At 38.1% G+C, this 20,144-nt stretch overlaps 1 protein-coding gene across 3 annotated transcripts in view; it reads right to left on the reverse strand.

Annotated features, from left to right (window-relative positions):
* ZFYVE9 (zinc finger FYVE-type containing 9) overlaps nt 1-20,144 on the reverse strand; it is a 205,389-nt gene that overhangs the window by 16,771 nt on the left and 168,474 nt on the right. For all 3 annotated transcript variants that reach the window (XM_037827231.1, XM_037827230.1, XM_037827232.1), the window contains 2 exons: nt 8,131-8,281; nt 920-1,000 (listed from right to left, as the gene is read on the reverse strand). In XM_037827231.1, the coding sequence (XP_037683159.1) occupies nt 920-1,000; nt 8,131-8,281 (232 nt within the window). The remainder of the gene's footprint in view (nt 1-919; nt 1,001-8,130; nt 8,282-20,144) is intronic.

Genomic DNA, 20,144 nt, shown 5'->3' on the forward strand with positions numbered 1-20,144 from the left:
ATGGTGGAAACTGAGAGACTTCTGAGGCTGGGTCATGAAGGCAATGTAGCTTCTGCCTCTTTGCTGGAACACTTGATTGGAGCCCTGAGCCACCATGTAAGAAGTCCAACTATCACGTCATGCTAAGGAGTCCACGTACAAGGATGCCTAGTCCTTAAATCATCCCAGGCCAGGCATCAGACCTGTGTGTGAACAAACCTTCAGATGATTCTACTCCTCAGCTATCAAGTACCCTCAGCTTTCAAGTCTTCTCAGCTGAGACCTCAGACATCAGGGAGCTGGGTCAAGCCATCCCTGCACTATCCTGGCCAGACTCCTAACCCAGAGAATTAGTGAGCATGATGAAGTGGTTGTTTTAAGCCTTCAAGCTTTGGGGCAATTTGTATTACAACAAAAATTACCAGATCATGAAATGGTGAAGAATAAACAACAAAGTTATATCCAGTGTACTCATTAGCCTTTCATTTAATTTAATTAACTTTCTCAGGATATGTGTCATGTCTAATTACAGCAAACTAATAGCAAGCATAACCCATTCCATACCTCACGTGACAATCCTATGAGTTTTCCTAAGGGTAGGAGGGACTGAACTTTATTCACACATTTATAGATTTGCACCCAATGGTATGTCTGAACTCAGACTACATACTCCCAGGTATGTTCATCCCAGAGTTCAGAAAGGTCACCTATCAAATTTTTATCTCACTGTCCCATGTTATCTCTACCACTTATTTCTATCTTTGGAGAACTAAGCACTCTCATGACAATTTTAATTTGCTTAAGAAGGAAATGCTACTGAATAAATAGTAGGAGTCAGATAATAAAAGCAGAAGTGTCAAGGTTTCCCTTATGTCCCTTGCTTTTCAGCTATACAATCAGGAGTAAACTAATGTACATACGGTAAAAGCTCATTCTTTACCTTCCACAATACTGGACTTGGCAAGGTATCCTGAAGAGGATTTCAGAGCGCCACTGAACACAAAGAAACTGGCACCAGTCACTAAAATAGCAATAGAAATAGTTTAGTGAAGATAGACTCCCATCGAAATGAAGGGATTGAGAACAATAATGAAATATTTGATAGTTTTAAATTCTAACCATCATCATACAGAAAAAAAATATGCCAACTCTATATACCACAATATACAAGTAACTAAGAATTCTGATGCTTATGATAGTTTTGGGAATGAGGTTTTACGATAAACTCCCCCATTTCATTTTGCTCTTCCACCAGTTAAGAATCAAATAATCTTACAAGCAAAGAAATCTTCGTGGTCATCAAGTCCAGGGTTCAGCAGACTAGATAGAGCCCACTTGGCCCACAGCCTGTTTTTGAAAATAAAATTTTATTGGAACACAATCATGCCCACTCATTTACCTATTGTTTATGACACTTTTTGTATTACAAAAGCAGAGATGAGTAGTTGGCAATAAAGACCACAGAGCCTACAATGCCAAAAATATTTATTAATCTGGCCCTCCAAAGAAAAAAATTTGCTGACCTCTGATCTAATTCATTGATTTCCAGATTTTTTAGATGAGATATATGAAGATGGAGATATGGCTGTCATCTATTTAATTGTGCCAAGTAGAGTTATTAATAAACAAATACCCATTTAAAAAACAAACTCTACTAACACCATCTCTTCATAAAAGAAAAGATATTTATTTACATTTAGCTTTGTGAAAACCTCACTACACTGTCCTTATTTTCTTGATTTTTCCACATTTTAAACTGGACTGAGCTAAACCAACTTCCCAGCCATCTTCTTTAAAATATCTCCAACAGGTGGTCATCCAGTCTCTGTTGGAGACCCCTAGTGAGAGGGAGCCCACAATAGCACAAGGCAGCTACTGGGTAACTCTCAGTATTACACAGTGAGCTCTCAATATTGAACCAAAATCTGGCTCCCTGTAACTTTCACCCATTGTGCTGGTTCTAGCCTTTTTTAGCTATAGAGAATAACTTGAACCTTATTTCCACATAGTAGATAACCTTAAAAATAGAGTTAGCTCTCTTTTCCCCTCTTCCATACTTTTTCAGGTTAAATGTTTATACTTTATTCAAGAGGTCACCCTTTGACCTAATTTCCAGACTTCTCACAGGTCTTGAATCATTCTCTGGAGACACTCCAGTTTTATCAATATACTTACATTAATGATATCTAGAACTTAGTCCAATATTCTAGATAGGATTTGACTAACGAGCACTGTAGACTCATCATCTCTCCTATTTTGGATATGATACTTAATATAATGTTAAACGTTCCTTTTATGCCTTCACCAAACAAATGATTTAAAAAGTATATTGAGAGGATTCTGGGAAGATGGCGGGATAGAAAGAAGTAGAAGAATTAGTCTCCCCCAGAACAATTCATAAATGAACAAAAAAATAGTAAATAACCTGGAATGGTAGCGGGGAGACAAACGTGACAGTACACTCAACATCCACCAACCTGAATTGGGAGGAATGCCCGAGATCACAGCATAAAATCTGTAAGTAAAATTGTGGACCCGCACTGAGAGCCGAGAACCTAGAGCTGGGAGCCCCTCCCTCACGGAAGCCGCACCATGCACTTTCTCAGCCCAGCTCCAAGTGAGGTTTTAATAATAACTGCTCAATACAGACAGCGAATCCTCAACAAGCAGACAGAGGCTTTTGGTGACAACTGACCTTGGGAGAATCAGGGAAAATATTCTGTCTCTCGCTCGCTCTCTGTGGAGAAAACCTCAGCTGCTCTCAGCCCACAAGGCGTTGCAGTAAAGACAGCCTCACACATTCTGCATTCTGAAACGAGCTGAGAGCCCCGCGGCACAGCCAAGCGGCCCAGGGCTTCCCTAGAGGGATGGCGCACACTGATGACGTAGCACGGCATCCCCCTCAGCTGAGGGAAGATCGCGGCTGGGAGGGGGGATCCACTCGGAGAACCCAGGGGCGCTACGCCAAGTCCGGTGGTTTATGGGACACCGAGAGAGAGCTGCCCTTCCTCCCTGGCCACCCGTGCACGCGCCCCACATTCAGGGTGGGCGACTCCAGCGGCACGTCCAGGCTGAGCTCTCCAACTGAACACACAAGAATCATTTCCCCACACTACGCGGGAAAAAAGGTTGAGAACTGACTGGAGGGATATAGGTGGCTCACAGACGCCATCTGCCGGTTACTTAGAGAAAGTGTATGTCACCAAACTGTCTCAGAAAAATCAGATTGATATCCTTTTTTTTTTTTTTTGATACAACTTGAAAGAACCCTATCAAGCAAAACAAATGCCAAGAGGCCAAAAACAACAGAAAATCTTAATGCGTATGATAAAACCAGATGATATGGAGAATCCAGCTCCAAACACACAAATCAAAATTTCAGAAGAAATGTTATACCTCACAAAAGTAATTAAAGAACTACAATCAAAGAACTAAAACATGGCAAAGGATTTAAAGGACATCAAGAAGACCATGGCCCAGGATATAAGCGCCATAAAAAAGACCCTAGAAGAGCATAGAGAAGACACTGCAAGAGTAAATAAAAAAAATAGAAGATCTTATGGAAATAAAAGAAACTGTTGGCCAAATTAAAAAGACTCTCGATATTCACAATACAAGACTAGAGGAAGCTGAACAACATCTCAGTGTCCTAGAAATCCACAGAACAGAAAATGAAAGAACAAAAGAAAGAATGGAGAAAAAAATTGAAAAAATCGCAATGGATCTCAGGGATACGATAGATAAAATAAAACATCCAAACTTAAGACTCATTGGTGTCCCAGAAGGGGAAGAGAAGGGTAAAGGTCTAGAAAGAGTATTCAAAGAAATTGTTGGAGAAAACTTCCCCAACCTTCTAAACAATATAAACACACAAAGCATAAATGCCCAGAGAACTCCAAATAGAATAAATCCAAATAAACCCACTCCGAGACATATTCTGATCAGACTCTCAAATACTGAAGAGAAGGAGCAAGTTCTGAAAGCAGCAAGAGAAAAGCAATTCACCACATACAAAGGAAACAACATAAGACTAAGTAGTGACTACTCAGCGGCCACTATGGAGACGAGAAGGCAGTGGCATGACATATTTAAAATTCTGAGAGAGAAAAATTTCCAGCCAAGAATACTTTATCCAGCAAAACTCTCCTTCAAATTTGAGGGAGAGCTTAAATTTTTCACAGACAAACAAATGCTGAGAGACTTTGTCAATAAAAGACCTGCCTGACTTCAGATTCTAAAGGAAGCCCTACCAACAGAGAGACAAAGAAAGGAAAAAGAGATATAGAGAATTTTAAGACATATATAGTACCTTACATCCCAAATCACCAGGACACTCATTTTTCTCTAGTGATCACAGATCTTTCCCCAGAAAGGACCATAAGCTGGGACATAAAACAAGCCTCAGGAAATTTAAAAAAAAAAAAAAAAAAAAAAATTGAATATACTCAAAGAACATTCTCCAAACACAATGGAATACAAATAGAAGTCAATAATTTTTTAACTATAACTCCACTATTTACTTCCTACATGATAAAAAATACACAAACTCTAAGGACAAATCAACGGTTTTGAACTCAATGTAAAATATGTAATTTTAGACAACTATATAAACGTGGGGGAATGAAGGAGTATGGGAACATAGTTTGTGTGTCCTATTGAAGTGAAGGTGGTATAAAAGAAAAACAAGATTGATAGGGATTTAAGAGGTTAATTTTAAGCCCCACAGTAAACACAAAGAAATTATCAGAGAATATAAGCATAGAGGTGAAAAGTAGAGTTTGGGTTAAGAGAAATGGGGGAAGGGGCAATGGGAAGTTAAGAAAGGAGTGTAGGGTTGCTGTTTGAGGTGAGGGGAAATTTCTAGTAATGGATGGTGGGAAAGAGCATAACATCATTCTAAATGTGATTAATCCCACTAACGGAAGGCTAGGAAAGGGGTGGAATGGGAAGATATAGGCTGCATATATGTTTCCACAATTGAAAAAAGAAAAAAAAAAAAAAAAAGACAGTCTAACTAGACGACAATTGAATGCTGAGGATGAACTTGGATGGGACTGGAGGGTGGAGGACAGGAGGCTCAAAGGGACACAGTTGAGACATAAGGAAAAGGAAATATAGAATGCAAGCACTGTATCATTGTTGAATCTCTTATACTTCTTAGCTGTTCTTAATGGAAATACATAAAAGAATGTTCTTGTTCATGGGAAGTACATACGTGAATTACAGTGGCTGTTCAAGGATGTGTGCAGCTAACTCTTATATATTCAGAACACAGAGAAATATATGACGAATGACAAGGAGGGACGGAGGGAAAGAAATAGTGATGTGACAGCATGTTAAAGTTGGTGGATTGAGCTATCGGGGGAGGGAGGTCAGGGTATGATGGAATTCTGTGTATGGGGCTAGTATTGTTTTTGCAACTATTCATGTAAATTTGAATTTATTTCAAAATAAAATTAAAAAAAAAAAGTATATTGAGAATCTTAGAACACAGCCTATCAGGGGAATGATTATAGTAATTGTCCCTAGATTGTAAGCTCTCACAGCAGTCACATCTATTCCTGAATCGTAATGGTTATCTCCAAACTCTGAGATACTGATCCCTTTGTGTATGACCTGATCAGTCTCTGGAATGTTGGGTGTTTGTGTGACACCTAAAATTCAGAGCTAGAGCTCGGCAGCTATGAATGTCAGTATTAGCACATACACCAACTGTTTAAAAAAAAAAAAAACAAAGAAACTGAAAAAGAGCCCAGACTTCAATAAGAGATATGAATGACGCAGATCTGGTTAAGACTAGGGCAAATTGGGCCAAAGGGTAAAGGTCGAAACTGACTGTTTTTAAAACTTCAGCTGCCATGTGATACCAAGGGAAGAGATGTTTATTTGGCATGGGATCTATGTTTTCTAAACAATATAACTTCTACAGTCAGTTTGTGCAAACACCATAATTACATGGCACTTTGAATAGGAAGTGAGATCTGGTAGATTGATACAGGTTAGTGTGAAATAGCAACACGTCCCAAAGTAATTTTGGCAGAGAATAAAAATACATATGCAGGAACCCCCTGAGGAGCTGGGGGAAAATGTGGAAGCACTGGACTTCCTCACCTGGATTGCTGCTGATGTTCTCACAAACATTGAGGACTGATGGCTTGATATACCGAGCCTCTATCTTGGGGCTTGCTCTTACGAAGCTCATTACTACAAAGGAGAGGCTAAAACTGCTTATAATTATGCCGAAGAGTCTTCCCCTGAGTACCTCTTTATTGCTCAGATGTGGCCTCTCTCTCTAGCTAAGCCAACTCGGCAGGTGAACTTACTGCCCTCCCCTCTACGTGAGATCTGACTCCCAGGGGTGTAAATCTCCCTGGCAATGCAGAATATGACTCCTGGGGATGAATGTGGACCCGGCAATGGATTGAAACATCTTGACCAGAAGGGGGATGCAAAATAAAACAAAATAGTTTCACTGGCTGACAGATTTCAAATGGAGTCGAGAAGACACTCTGGTGGACATTCTTACACACTATATAGATAACCCTTTTTAGGTTCTAATGTATTGGAATAGCTAGAAGTAAATACCTGAAACTATCAAACTCCAACCCAGTAGCCTTGATTCTTGAAGATGATTGTATAACAATGTAGTTTACAAGGGTTGACAATGTGATTGTGAAAACCTTGTGGATTGCACTCCCTTTATCCAGTGTATGGATGGATGAGTAGAAAAATGGGGACAAAAACTAAATGAAAAAATACGGTGGGATGGGGGGGATGGTTTGGGTGTTCTTTTTACTTTTATTTTTTATTCCTATTCTTATCCTTTCTGGTGTAAGGAAAATGTTCAAAAATAGATTGCGGTGATGAATGCAAAGCATATGATGGTACTGTGAACAGTTGATTGTACACCATGGATGATTGCATGGTATATGAATGTATCTCAATGAAACTGAATTTAAAAAAAAAAGCACCATTATGGCAATTATGGAATATATTATAGTAGTTTATAGATATTATGTAAAGTAAAATAAAAATCTTTAAACATTTTTGCGCGTCAAAATTTGTTTTCCATTTCTTTTATTTAATAATTCTATCATGAGACAAAAAAATTCACACATATATATATTCATAAAATTTTTAAGTCATTTAGAACTTTCACTAAAGAACTAAAAAACTGCTTTGAGTTTGGGAAGGTTGGATTTATTTATTTGGGCCATTTCTGTTGATTCACTACTTTTCTCAGGTGTCTCAACAGAATGTCAGATTTAGAGAATTGACTGTATTTCATGTATTAAAGATGAAGAAATCTCAGGAAAAATAAAGTATATTGAAGACAGAGATCTACAGAATATGTCTTAGAGAAGTATTTCATAAAAGATACTGAAGAAAATTCTGGGAGATACTCTGAGAAAAAAAACAGATTTGTGGTCAAATAAATTTGGGAAAGACTAGACATATCCTCTCAGTAAATTAAAATACACATCAGCTTGTTAAAGGCTCTGAAAAGTCTCATAGGTTTAAATGTGTTTAATCTTGGGTTTCTCAAATTTAATTTATTAAGCAAGGCTTTTATTATTTATTTAAACATTATTTAAAAGCACAGAACCTGAGAAAACTGGGAAATGTCCCAAAAACGGTGCTTCTCAAACTCCAATGGGCATTTGAATCACTCAGCAATTGTGTTAAAATGCAAATTCTGATTTGGCAGATTTGGGGAATACAGTCTTCATTTCCAACAATCTCCTAAATGATGAGATTACATTCTGAGTAGCAATGAACCTAGAAGCCTTCCTTCAGACTCCTGTCAATCTGTTAACGTTTTGGGGGTATGGTCATTTAACCAGCTCCAATTCTACATAAGCATACTCTTATGAGGCAGTCTCCCTCCTTCAAATACCAGCGCTGGTCTGGTCAGCATCCTGAGGCAGTATTTTCAAAAACAATTCCCTTAATAATAGCAGACATCCCATTTGCAACTGTGAGTTTGGCCAGTGGGGAGTCAACATAATCTGGCGCGTAGGTCTGGAACGGTTGACGTTTTTGTGGTCACCGATCTAGAAAGTGACAGTTACGAGGCTGAGAGGCTGATTCCAATTTTCCAAGTCCAGTACAACCTTCCTTATCATAATCTCAACCAGCTTAAATGCTCACCCTTCCTGGGCTGATTGTGGATACTGATTGCCTGGGTCTGATAGTTTCCATCATCGTTCTGTACACACACAAGATGAGAGTCTGCCTTCTCATTGAAGCAGGCACCTCCTGCCAAGACATGCTCATTGGATTTGTTCATGGCTTTCATCATCTGCAATCAAAGAAAAAGGTTAACTTTATTTTGCCAGGAAAGTGCATTTTTCTGCCTGGCATGGTAAAATTCCATTCTTTCAAACGAAACTAACAGAGTAATATTACTTATTAAAGTGACAAAGGGGATACCAAATAATGGAAACAGTAACAAATCACAATTACCATTAGTAAAAAAATCAAAATACACTAAAATTCCCTAAACATCTAGCATTCATTTTTTTTTTGTCTTATTGCTTTACCAAACTCAAATAACTAAAATAAGTTTAGCAAATCGGAATAGTTTCTATCCACTGGATTCTCTGAGTACTGAAACTCTAAGTACAAAAGAATGTCCCATATTTAAATACACCTACTTTCTTTTTCCACATATATACAAAGGAGTGAAGGCTTTCCTTTAGAAATGCATTTCTTAGATTTATTAACTTATGTTTGACACCATCAACAAAATCAGTTACTAACATTTTGCTTTGCTCTTAACAAAAGATTTAAGATGATAACTCGGAATCTACCCTAAAAATACTCATGGGTCACTATTCTGTCTCTGGTAAAGAAATCTGAATTTATCTTGATGCGAAACTCTGACCTCTTGTTAAAACAGGCTAAGGATTATTTGTTCTTATTTCCCATTTTTCTCTTTTTGCCATTGCATTTGTCTGACTTTCTGTTCCAATCCTGTAAAATGGCTTCAATCCACTGACAATCTAATCCAAAATTTTAATGTTATTTTGCTTTATATTTGTCCTATTACATTATAAATTGGAGCACCAAAGCGTGAAAAATACCAGATGAATGTCTTGATATTTTTTATATTCCTGCATCAATACATTTTTAAGGTATTGCCCTGTCCTGACTTGACTTTGTTAGGTTTATAATTCTTACAAAGTTAACATTGTAAAATATTACTGTATCACTAGTGGTGCCCAAACAATAATTGAATATTCCTCTCACACTCAGGTTTAGCACTAATTTAAAACCACATCTAATGAACTTTTCCAAAGGTTAAGTCATTCGCAAACAAGGTCAGTCAGCTAGAAGATTCCTGTGTAGCAAAATCAACTGATAGACTAAGGTTCTCACTTACAATTTACATTTTTATCACATGAAAGGAACTGAGATGATCACGTAGCAATTTTAAAGAATGTTATAGTCATCATTTCTTCCAAATCATTAGGCTAGTTTCTAATTTTGTCCACACTAAGTGGATTAATAAACATTTTCAATTCGGATATTCCGATTAAATTAGCTAGGCTCTAAGGAGAAAATCATTTCCCTGTCAATTTCAAGCTCAATGAGATACATAAACTTCATATTTCTTTAGAGACAAACGAACAGATTTTCTTTCCCTTAAAATAGTGTTCATTTACACTAAGGGAGGGTTTCCCAGATGGCCAAAGGACCCTATTGACCATAAAATAAACTTAAACTTGTCATATAATGATATAAATACTTGACTCTGCTCTATCAGCTCAAATTCTGTAGTATCTCTTGTACCTATCCCTATCTTTACCACAGTTCAAGACCTAATTACCTCTTACCTGGTTTCACTAATAACCTTCCAATCGGTTTTCCTACAGTCAGTCTCTATTAGCTCCAATTTATTCTACACAATGTTTCCATACTTACCAAAGCACAGCTATGATCACGTCCACATCTCCTCCACCTTGTATTCCATTCAAAATCACAAGCTGTCTATCCTTAGTCCCAAACCTGTTTTCCTGTTTTGCCTCTCTTCCTATTACATCATTAGTAGCCACTCATATGTAGGACTAAGTGCTGATGCCTAACATTTGTACATACTATTATTAGCTTCCCTTTTCTTCTCCTATATCCAGGCACCTGAAAAAGCTGACCCCCAAATCAAGACTTTGTAAAAACACCACTTCCTGCATGTAGTCATCTTTATCCCCCAATCAGACACAAATATGATCACTCTCTTCTTTAAACTGCCATAGCATATTCTTTGTGCTTCTTATATGGCATCATCCACATTTACCACTGTTTTTTGATTAATAGCAAGGACTTTGGAGACAGAATGCCTGTGTTTGAATCCTGATTTTGCTACTAACTATGAAAGAATGAAAGACATATTCTCTACTCCTAGGCACCGCTTTATGTCCCAGTTTCCTCTGTAAAATGGGATATAAGTATTTCATAGAGTTATGAGGATTAAATAAGTTAATATTTATAAAGCACTTAACACTAGGGACATAACAAGCACTGCTTAAGTGTTAAATAAAATGCGTATGCTTGTCTTTTCACCCTGCCTAATTGAACCTTAAAGCAACATTAAAAGTGGCAGATAATAATTCAATAAACAGAGTACCTTTTATGAGATAATAGGAATCAGACCCTTCTTTTCTAACTGACAAAAGGCAGGGAAACAACGCAGTGAGAACAGTATGTGCAAAATAGCTAACCTGTATACAGCACTAACCATGTGCCAGGCACTGAGCTAAATGCAGCATGTGTTTTATCTCAAAAGAATCATTTTAAGAACAATTTTAAGCTGTATTTCCCTGTATTTCCCAACCTTTGAGTCTAACCATACATGAAAATCACTAATTAAAATAATACAGTTCTAGGGATGGAATGATCTGGAGAAATGGGAGAATGAGGAGTTATAATATCTAATCCATCTCTGAATTAACACACTATGTCCTTCAGTTACCTCTCTAAGCTCTCATATTAAAAAATGATAGTTTGAGCCTATCTATTTGAACTGGAAGGGGCTTGTAGAGAAGTCTAAGCAGGGCCTTGAGGAAGAGCTACAATTTGCATGCTGTGTTAGCCTTGCTAACAAGGCAATAAATATTCTGTTGAATATATTAATTAGTAAATCATGAGTAGGATGATTTGGAGAGTTGTCTTATTCTTGGAGTTATAGTGAAATAAATGTTGATAACAGGATTTTTAAAAAATTTTTCACTTCATTTGTAACTGCAGAGTCACATATATTAGGTATCTAATAAAATAAGTTTTAACAATTCAATTCTATAAACATTTATCAAGCAATCAACAAGGGCTATAAGTAGGAAGATTCATAACAGAGGTGTGGAAAACCTATGAAAATCAATCACTGCACCAAGGATACAATAAAGAATGAAAGACATATTCTCTGCTCTCAAGGGACCCACAATTTACAGTGGGAAGGGATTCACACCCAACAGCTACACATGCTATATTAATAAAGCACAGCTGTAAAAACAGAGGAGGGGAAGACTGATCCTGTCTGGGGGAAGGAGAATTCTAGGAAGGTATCCTAAAGGCTGTAACATTTGAATTGGTTTTGTGATCAGGTACAGAGAAAGAACATTCTGGGTAAAGAGAACAGCATGAGTGGAGGGAAAGAAATAGAACAGAGAAAAAAACACTGAGCTGAATAATGGTGGAACAAATGGAAGAATATCATTTCCTGGAGATTTTTAAGAAAAATATAAATACTTATCCCTCCAGGTTAGCTGGAGTTCACTAATTTCCAGAGGCTAAAACAAACCTCCCAATCCTATGGATCTATGTGTCACCGACAATGAATTCTAATTTGTTCATTTACCAAATATTTATTGAATATCTAATGTGGTTGCGATGGTTTGAAGCTGTATGGACCCCAGAAAATCAAGTTCTTAAAGCTAATCCATTCTGTGGGTGTAAACCTATTTTAAGTAGGACCTTTTGATCTTCAGTTAAGGCATGGCCAAGGGTGGGTCTCAATCCTCTGACTGGAGTCTTTTGTAAGAAGACTAAACTCAAAGAGAGAGAAAACTACAGGAAGCAAGAAGCTGAAAGCAAGGAAACCCAGAAGAGAAAGGAGAGACCAGCAGACACTGCCATGTGCCTTGCCACATGACAGAGGAGCCCAGGATCTTCAGCAGCCAGGCTTCAGGAAGAAGGTATTGTCTTGAAGATGCCTTGATTTGGACATTTTCACGGCCTCAGAACTGTAAGCTTTTAAACTAATAAATTTCCATTTATTAAAAGCCAGCCCATTTTATGGTATCTGCTTTCAGCAGACTAGCAAATCAAAACAAAGGTGCAGGCACTGTTTTAGGTGTTTGGCTTATTTAGTAGTGAACAAAACAAACAAATTCCTGCCTTCATGGAGCTTATATTCATGTGTGTAAGTGAAGAGACAAATAATAAACAAAATAAATAAGTAAAATACATAAAACATTAGACAATGATAAGTGCTACAGAGAAAAATAAAGAATGGAAGAGAGACTGAAAGTACTGGCAGGAGCAATTTTAAATTGGAGAGTCAAAAAAAAAAAAAAAAAAAGGAGAATCAGAGGACACCTTACTGAAAGAAGTGAAAGAAAAGCTATGGATGGGAATATCTAAGGAAGCGCCTTATAGGCATTTAACGCTTCTGGTGCAAAGGCCTTGAAGTATAGCATGGTAGCACGCCAAGCAGGTTTAAGAAACATTACGGAGAACCATGTGGCTGAGGCTTAGCAAGAGGATGAAGATGTGTAAGAAATGAGGTCAGAGAGGAAATAATTTAAAGGGGTACAAATGGGGTAGATGACTTTAGTTTTTATTCTGACTGAGATGAAAAGCCTTTGTGGGGTTTAGAGCAAAGGAATGAAGTGATCTGACAAGATTACTCAGGCTGCTGTGCTGAGAATAGACTGACAGGGGTAAGGCTGCTGTGGTGGCTTAGAGCCATACACCCCAGAAAAATATGTTTTTAAACTTAATCCATTCCCTTGGATGTGAACTCAATGTAAAAAGGACCTTATGATGAGGGTACTTTGCTAAGGTGTGGCCCAACTCAATCAGGATGGGTCTTAATCCTGTTACTGGAGTTCTTTTTAAGTGGAATGAAATTCAGACAAAAAGGGAGAAAGCCACAGGAAGCATAAGCTCAGAAAAAGCACAAACAGCAGCCAGAAGCTAAACTTCAGTGGAACCCAGAAAAGAACAGAGAGGCCAGGGGAGGCCACTGTGTGCACTGCTACGTGATATAGGAACTAAGGACCAAGGATTGCTGCATCCAGCCCCAGAACACCAGTCTCTGGGAAGAAAGCATCGCCTTGAAGATGTCTTGATTTGGCCATTTTCTCAGTCTCAAAACTGCAAGCAAATAAATTTGCATTGTTTAACCTGACCCATTTCATGGTATCTGCTTGAGCAGCCAAGGAAACTAAAACAGGTACCAAGAAGAAAATCAGTTAGGAGGCTACTACACAAATCAGGTCAGAGAGAATGTTAACTTAGACCAAGATTGGTCCAACGATTGAGAGATGGTTGGATTCCAAATATATTTGGAAGGTAGAGTCAGCATAATTTCCTGATAGATTGGACATAGGGTAAGAGAAAAAGAAGATTCAAAGATGATTCCAAAGTTTGGGGCTTAGTTAACTGGAAGGATGCCACTGCCATTAATTGAGATAAGGAAGACTATAAAAACAAGTTTTGAGGGAAGATCAGAAGGCTAGAGTTGGACTTTTTAAACTTGAAGTGTCTATTCAAGAGATGTCAAATGGACATTAAGACACTCAAATCTACAAAACAGGGGAGAGATTCAGGCTGGAAGGCAACATCTGAGAGACATCAGCATAAACACAGTATATAAGGCCCTAGGACTGGATAAGATCATCAAGGAAATGATAGAGACTAAGGAGAAAAACAAGGACTAAGCCCTAGCATTCCCCCAAATGGGTGAGATTAGAACTGATGTTTTCAAGGGCAAAAATAGTAGCAAAAGCATGAATGCTGGGAGACAGGGAAAGCCAGGGGTTTGGCTTGAAGCACAGAGTCCTGGAGCCAATGTTCAATTCAGCCACTGGGCATCTTGAGACATGGGGACAGGACCATCTGGACAGTCTTGTTCCAGGCACGCAAAGGTCAGCAGCTCCCTCCTATGGCAACCAGTGCAGTTAGAGAGAACAGAGTTCTTTCTTAGAGATGCTTTTATTTGAATTTATAAGTAAGATTACATGCTGTCTTGGAATAGCTCTACCAATAAGCAGTGGAACATCAGCTCCTTCCTCTGTACAATTCTCTAAAGCACCTTTCACCAACTCCTTTCATTCCTTTGAAAAAAAGGCTCTGCTTCCCCTAAAAGGAAAGAAATTTAGTCCTTGAAGGCCAGAGAATCAAGCATTCCTTAAATAGATTTTGGAGCCATCTGTTCTTGCTAGTGCTACCATGAACCCTTAAAATTATGTTTTGTAACTTCACACTTCTCAGAAGAATATGTGTAGTTTTGAATTAAAATAAATTAACACTCCTGTTCTAGAATTCACGAATGAGAAAGAATCTCCACAAGCCAGACTAACTTTCATCCTAAATTACATAAGATGGAAAATTACAAAAATATACCATTTCAGATTCTTATATTATATCACAATCAACATAAACTTCCTCATTCCTGTCTCTCTGGTTTTGAGCAAAGAGTTGAAAAAAATCTTGCTCCTTTTTGCATGAGATTTTGACATTTGGCTCTATTTTCCTCAGGTTTCTGATAAAAATCTGAATGCCCACTACATTACTATAAAGAAACTGCATTATTTTTTTATAATTATATCAAATATAATTGATAAACTACACAAATTTAAAGTGTTCAATTTGATGAAATTTGACATATGAATACACCCTCCAGAAAAAAAACAGCACTAGGAATCACCTCCAATGGTATTCTTGCATCCTTATGTAATTCATTGTTTTCCCCCATACCCCACTACAATACCAAGGTGTGCTGGTCTGGATGTATTATGTTCCCCAAAATGCCATTATCTTTAATGCAGTCTTGTGTGGGCAGGAAAGGTATTGGTGTTGATTGGGGTGGAGGCTTTTGATTGGATGTTTCCGTGGAGATGTGACCACTCAACTGTGGGCGAGATCTTTCATTGGATAATTTCCATGGAGGTGTGGCCCTGCCCATTCAGCATGGGCCCTGATTAGTTTACTGGAGCACTATATAAGCTCAGACAGAAGGAGTGAGCTTGCTAAAGCCAAGAAGAACACTTTGAAGAATGCACAGGAGCTGAGAGAGTAGCTGCAGATGAGAGCCAGTTTGAAGATGGTCGCTGAAAGCAGACTCTTGCTCCAGAGAAGCTAAGTGAGGACAAACGCCCCAAGAGCAACTGTGAGTGACATTCTGAAGAGGAGCCATGGCCTAGAAAGGAACATCTTGGGAGAAAGTCATTTTGAAACCAGAACTCTGGAGCAGACACCAGCCATGTGCTTTCCCAGCCAACAGAGGTTATCCAGATGCCATTGGCCATCCTCCAGTGAAGGTACCCGATTGTTGATGTGTTACCTTGGACACATTATGGCCTTAAGACTGTAGCTGTGTAACCAAATAAACCCCCTTTATAAAAGCCAATCCATTTCTGGTGTTTTGCAAAAGGAGCATTAGCAAACCAGAACACAAGGTCACTAAGATTTTTATCTTATATTTTCTCTTACAAGTTATACTTTTAAATCTTTCATTTAACTTAAGTTTTTTAATTAGAGAAGATGTAGGTTTCCAGATAAATCATGTAAATAAAATAATGTTCCAATACCTCACCCCCATTATTAACAGTTTGCATTAGTGTTGGATCTTTGCTAAGCTGATGAAAGAATATTATAACTGTACTATTAACTAGAGTCCATAGTTTACATTAGGGTGCATTTTTTCCACATATCACTCTATAATTAATTCCTTGCATTAGTGTGGTACATTTATTATAATTCATGGAAGAACATTTTAATAATTATACTATTAACCATAGTGCATCGTTTATAATATAGTTCACTGTGTTGTACAGTCCTATGTTTTATCTTTTAATCTTTATTCTAATAACATATATACAACCTAAAATTTCTCTTTTTAACCACATTCACATATATAATTCAGTGCTGTTATTTACACTCACAATGTTGTACTACCATCACCATCATTCATTTCCAAGACTTTACAATCAACCCAAACAGAAATTCTGCACCAATTAAGCATTAAGTCCCCATTCCCTATCCCCACCCTGTCTCCTGGTAACCTATACTAGATTCTGAATGTATGTGATTACAAATTCTAAAGATTTTGTATCAGTAAAATCATACAATATTTATCCTTTTGTGTCTGATGTACTTCATTCAACATGAAGTCTTCAAAGTTCATCCAGGTATCAGGATTTCATTCCTTTTTATGGCCAAATAATATTCCACTGTATGCATAAACCACATTTCACTTGTCCATTCACTGGTTGATGGACACTTGGGTTGCTTCCATCTTTTGGCATTGTGAATAATACTACCATGAATGTTGGTATACAAATATGAGTTTGATTCCTCATTTTCAATTCTTTCAGATATATACCTAGTAGTAGGATTGCTGGATCATACGGTTAATTCTATACTTAGCTATCTGAGGAGCTGGCAAACTGTCTTCCATAGCACCATTTTACATTCCTACCAGCAATGAATGAGTGTTCCTATTTCTCCGTATCATCTCCAACATTTGTAATTTTCCATTTTTTTAATAGCAGCCATTCTTACAGGTGTGAAATGGTATCTCATTATGGCTTTGATCTTAATTTCTCTGATGGCTAAAGATGCTGAGCATTTTTTCATGTGGTTTCTGGCAATTTGTATATCTTCTTTGGAGAGATGTCTATTTAAGTCTTGCCCATTTTTTCAATTGGGTTGCTTGTCTTTTTGTTGTTGAGCTGAAGGATTTCATTATATATTCTGGATATTAAACATTTACTGGATAGGTGGCTTCCAAATATTTTCTCCCATTACGTAGGTTATCTTTTTTACTTTCATGATAAAGTCCTTTGAGGCATAAAAGTTTTACATTTTGATGAGGTTCCATTTATCTATTTTATCTTTTGTTGCTTGTAGTCTGGGTATAAAGTCTAAGAAACCATTGCCTAATAAAAGATCCTGAAGATGCTTTCCTAGGATTTCTTCTAGGAGTTTGATATCGTTCTGGCTCTTACATTTATGTTCCTGATCCATTTTGAGTTGATTCCTGTATCAGGTGTGAGATAGGAGTGGTCGTCCTTTTTTGTAACTGGAGATCCAGTTTTATCAGCACCATTTGTTAAAGATACTATTCTTTCCCTATTGAGTGGTCTTTGCACCTTTTCAAAAATTAGTTGGCCATAAATGTGAGGGTTGATTTCTGAGCTCTCAATTCAGTTACATTGAATCATACCAGGCTGTTTTGACTACTGTGGTCCTGTAATAAGTTTTAAGATCAGGAGAATGAGTTGCCCAACTTCATTCTTCTTTTTCAAGACGGCTTTGACTATTCAGGGCCCCTAATCCTTCCATATAAATTTGAGGATTGGCTTTTCCATTTCTGCAAAGAAGGCTGTTGGAATTTTGACTGAGACTGCAATGAATCTAGAAATTGCTTTGGGTAGGACTGACATCTTAACAATATTTAGCCTTCCAATCCATGAACATGGAAAGTCCTTCCATTGGTTTAGGTCTTCTTTGATTTCTTTTAGAGATATTTTGTAGTTTTCTCTATACAAATCCTTGATCCTTTTAGTTGCTATTGTAAATGGAACTTTTTAATTGATTTCTTCTGTTTATTCATTGCCTGTTGTTCCAGTTTGCTAATGCTGCTGGAATGCAAAATACCAGAGATGGACTGGCTTTTATAAAGGAGGTTTATTTGGTTGCACAGTTACAGTCTTAAGGCCATAAAGTGTCCATCAACAAAGGGTACCTTCACTGGAGAAAGGCCATTGGTATCTGGAAAACCTCTGTTAGCTGGGAAGACATGTGGCTGGTGTCTGCTTGTTCTTAGGTTGCATTTCAAAATGGCATTCTCCAAAATGTCTGCATCAGCTTCCAACGGCCATCTTCAAAATGTCTGTCTCAGCTCCAGCTACCTATGAGCTCCTTCTGTCTGAGCTTATACAGTGCCCCAGTAAACTAAACAAGGCCCATGCTGAACGGGCGAGGCCACACCTCCATGGAAATTATCCAATCGGAGTTATAACCTACAGTTGGGTGGGCCACATCTCCATGGACACTGAACCAATAGGTTCCAACCCAATCCACACTAATACATCTGCCCCCATAAGAAGGCATTAAAGAATAAAGCTTTTTCTGGGGGACATAAATATACAAACCGGCACACCTGTGTTTAGAAACACTACCGATTTTGGGGTGTTGATCTTGTTCTCCACCACTTTGCTGAGTTGATTTATTAGCTTGAGGACCTTTGTTGTGGATGTTTCAGGTTTTTCTACATACAGGATCATGTCATCTGCAAATAGGGAAAGTTTTATTTCTTCCTTCCTAATTGGGATGGATTTTATTTCTTTTTCTTGCCTTACGGCTCTGGCAAGAACTCCTAGTACAATGCTGAATAACAGTGGCGACGGTGAGCATCTTTGTCTTGTTCCTGATGTTAGAGGAAAGCTTTCAATCTTTCACCATTAAGTAGGATGCTAGCTGTACGTTTTTCATATACACCCTTTGTTCCAGTTTGCTAATGGTGCCATTACGCAAAATATCAGAAATGGATTGGCTTTTATAAAGGGTATTTATAAGGTCAGAAATTTGCAGTTCTGAGGCCATGAAAGTGTCCAAACTAAGGCATCAATGAAAGATTACCTTCACTGAAGAATGGCCAATGGCATCTGGAACACCTCTGTCAGCTGGGAAGGCACGTGGCTGGCGTTTGCTAGTCCTTTGCTCCCAAGTTGTGTTTCTTTTTTTTCTTTTTTATTTTTTTTGGCTTTTTTAAAAAATTCATTGTGCCAGTTTGAATGTATTGTGTCCCCCAAACGCCATTATCTTTGATGTAATCTTGTGTGGGCAGATGTTATCAGTTTTGATTAGATTTCTTTGAGTGTTTCTTTGGAGATGAGCCCCACCCAGCTGTGGGTGATGACTCTGATTGGATATTTCCATTTAGGATGGGCCTTGATCAGTGGAGCCATATAAATGAGCTGACAGGCAGAGGGAACTCAGTGCAGCTGTGAGTGACATTTTGAAGAGGAACTACAGCCAAGAGGGACACTTGGAAGAAAGCACAGGAGCTGCAGATGAAAGACAGTTTGAAGACGGCCGTCAAAAGCAGACTCTTGCTCCGGAAAAGCTAAGAGAGGATAAATACCCCAAGTGCAACTAAGAGTGACATTTTTGAGGAACTGCAGCCTAGAGAGGAACATCCTGGGAGAAAGCCATTTTGAAACCAGAACTTTGGAGCAGACGCCAGCCACGTGCCTTCCCAGCTAACAGAGGTTTTCCGGACGCCACTGGCCATCCTCTAGCGAAGGTACCCAATTGCTGATGTGTTACCTTGGACACTTTATGGCCTTAAGACTGTAACTGTGTAACCAAATAAACCCCCTCTTGTAAAAGCCAATCCATCTCTGGTGTTTTGCATTCTGGCAGCATTAGCAAACTAGAACATTCATTTTTATTGAGTTATATTCACATACCATGCAGCCATACAAAGTGTACATTCAATTGTTCACAGTACCATTATATAGCTGTGCATTCATCAGCAAAATCAACCTTTGAACATTTTCATTACCACATACACAAAAACAATAAGAATAAAAATTAAAGTGAAAAAGAACAATTAAAGTAAAAAAGAACACTGGGTGTTTTTTGTTGTTGTTTTCTGCCCCCATTTTTCTACTCATCCATCCATACACTGGACAAAGGGGAGTATGGTTCATATGGCTTTCCCAATCACATTGCCACTCCTCATAAGCTACATTTTTATACAATTGTCTTCAAGATTCATGGGTTCTGGGTTGTAGTTTGATAGTTTCAGGTATTTACTGCTAGCTATTCCAATTCATTAGAACCTAAAAAGGGTTGTCTATACTGTGCATAAGAATGCCCACCAATGTGACCTCTCAGCTCTTTTGGAATCGCTCTGCCACCGAAGCTTATTT

Source organism: Choloepus didactylus, chromosome 2 (genome assembly GCF_015220235.1).
Source record: "Choloepus didactylus isolate mChoDid1 chromosome 2, mChoDid1.pri, whole genome shotgun sequence".
Classification (NCBI taxonomy): Eukaryota; Metazoa; Chordata; class Mammalia; order Pilosa; family Megalonychidae; genus Choloepus; species Choloepus didactylus.